General features: G+C 38.2%; 1 protein-coding gene across 3 annotated transcripts in view; it reads right to left on the reverse strand.

Moving 5' to 3' along the window:
• Nucleotides 1-1,831, reverse strand: part of tatdn1 (TatD DNase domain containing 1) — a 24,157-nt gene extending 22,326 nt beyond the window's left edge. For 2 of the 3 annotated variants that reach the window (XM_016504026.1, XM_016504027.1), the window contains exons 1-5: nucleotides 1,711-1,831; nucleotides 1,486-1,551; nucleotides 1,103-1,152; nucleotides 966-1,029; nucleotides 478-621 (exon numbers count right to left, since the gene is read on the reverse strand). In XM_016504026.1, coding sequence (XP_016359512.1) covers nucleotides 478-621; nucleotides 966-1,029; nucleotides 1,103-1,152; nucleotides 1,486-1,551; nucleotides 1,711-1,789 — 403 coding nt within the window. In that variant the 5' untranslated portion in view covers nucleotides 1,790-1,831. The remainder of the gene's footprint in view (nucleotides 1-477; nucleotides 622-965; nucleotides 1,030-1,102; nucleotides 1,153-1,485; nucleotides 1,552-1,710) is intronic. The other variant, XM_016504025.1, reaches the window with a different exon arrangement.
• Between the last annotated feature and the right edge of the window lie 304 nt (nucleotides 1,832-2,135).

The raw sequence follows: 2,135 nt of genomic DNA on the forward strand, positions 1-2,135 counted from the left end.
TGATGATGTCAGGGTGTGATTATGATGTGATGATGATGATGTGATGATTATGATGTGGTGGTGATGATGTCATGATGATGATGTCAGGGTGTGATTATGATGTGATGATGTGGTGGTGATGATGTCATGATGATGATGTCAGGGTGTGATTATGATGTGATGATGTAGTGGTGATGATGTCATGATGATGATGTCAGGGTGTGATTATGATGTGATGATGTAGTGGTGATGATGTCATGATGATGATGTCAGGGTGTGATTATGATGTGATGATGATGATGATGATTATGATGTGATGATGTCATGATGATGATGTCAGGGTGTGATTATGATGTGATGATGATGATGATGATTATGATGTGATGATGTCATGATGATGATGTCAGGGTGTGATTATGATGTGGGGGTGATGATGTCATGATGATGGTGTGATTATGATGTCATGATGTGATGACGACGATGTCATGATGTTATTACCAAGGCCACACTCTCCCACAGCGATCACCTTCTGTCTGTTACTGAGGCTCAGATCCGTGAGTGATGCCAGGTACTGATCCGAGCCCTGCTGATCGAACTCAGCGCAGCGCGTCGGGTGACAGCCCACCGTACTGAAGAACTCCTCTGAAATACAATGGATACTAATGTATCAATGCATATATAATGTATCAATTATAAAACATGTTACAATGAAACACGGGTTCACATGCTGTTACAGTTGTGTCACATGACCACATTATGTTGCATGTTTAAGTTAACAAGTTGCATTTGTTAATTTTCTCTGAAATAAATAGGCTATGGTTATTTTTAGAGATTGACTGATATCAATTTTTTTTTTTTTTTTTAGAACTATTCCATTTATCAGTGGATCCAATATTAGAAAAACTGACATCTGATTATGGAAAAATGCTTAAACATGCAACAATCTTGATTGTGAGAGTGATTCTGGGTGGATGTGTCAGCAGCACCTCGAGTCTGTGCGAGTCTGAGCGCGTCTCTGCCGTCCTCCAGGTTTCCTCCAGTGATGATGAACTGTGAGGAAGCATCAGGATCAATCTATTTCTATCACATACTGTATGATTTATGCACGATGAGCTTTGCTGACCTTCTGCACGCCGAGCTTCAGCGCTCTCTCGACGACCTGAGGAAAATCATCTGACACACAACACACCAGATCATGGAGAAAATACTCTATCCTGATGCACTTGGAAATATCTCACATTACGGAATTTTTTTTTTTTTTTATTATTATTAAGAAAACCAAAAATATTATAAGCTTGCATCCAATCCAAATATTTCAAATATAGTAAAACAATTTACAACACACTTTTAACTTATACAGAATCACAATATTGAATTGCATTTAAAAGCTCTCTTTATGCACTACTCATGAATATTCAGGAACTGACTGTAGATTATTATTATTGCAATGATCTAATAATGAATATGTCATTATGAATTCTAATGAGCTGTCGGTGTCATCATTACCTTCATGTTTCAGAGTTCCTCTGTAAACTCCTCTGAACATCGGGTCTGTCAGATTAATGCCAATATCTGCATAAACAATCATATCATACATCTTTAAACGTGCTTTTGTGACTAATACTGTCTGTACCATAGTAAGATCTGCTGCTCAGTGTTTACTATGGCAAATAATCGCGCGTTTATGAAATCATCACATTATGAGGTTCTGTTAGCGACAGCGTCTCTCACCTATGAATTTGAAGTTAGTCATTGTGATTTTAGCAGAGGTAGAAAAATAAAACCTGCAGGCGCTTCTCAACGCGTCCATAAACAGAGTGAACACGTGGTGAAGTGGGCGGGTGTTTCGCGGCCCGGAAGCGCTCGATTGATGGTCTAAATAATAATTCTAGGCTGAATTTGAATATTATACTAGCATAATACTTTAAAAAGAATACTTATAGGCGAAGCATGCAATTTTAAAGTCATTCCGCTTCCCACTGAACGTCGACGGCTGTCACGTGGGTCTGTGACTTTTCTCAGCGCTGCTCAGGATGAACCAATCAGAATCATCTGTGATTATCACTAGAGAAGGAATTAATGTTTATAGAGAATTCTGGCACAGATTTATATTTATTTGTCAGAATGGAAGTAATATATTTAAACGATTATACTTT

The sequence above is a fragment of the Sinocyclocheilus anshuiensis genome, unplaced genomic scaffold, assembly GCF_001515605.1.
Source record: "Sinocyclocheilus anshuiensis isolate Anshui unplaced genomic scaffold, SAMN03320099.WGS_v1.1 scaffold2144, whole genome shotgun sequence".
Classification (NCBI taxonomy): Eukaryota; Metazoa; Chordata; class Actinopteri; order Cypriniformes; family Cyprinidae; genus Sinocyclocheilus; species Sinocyclocheilus anshuiensis.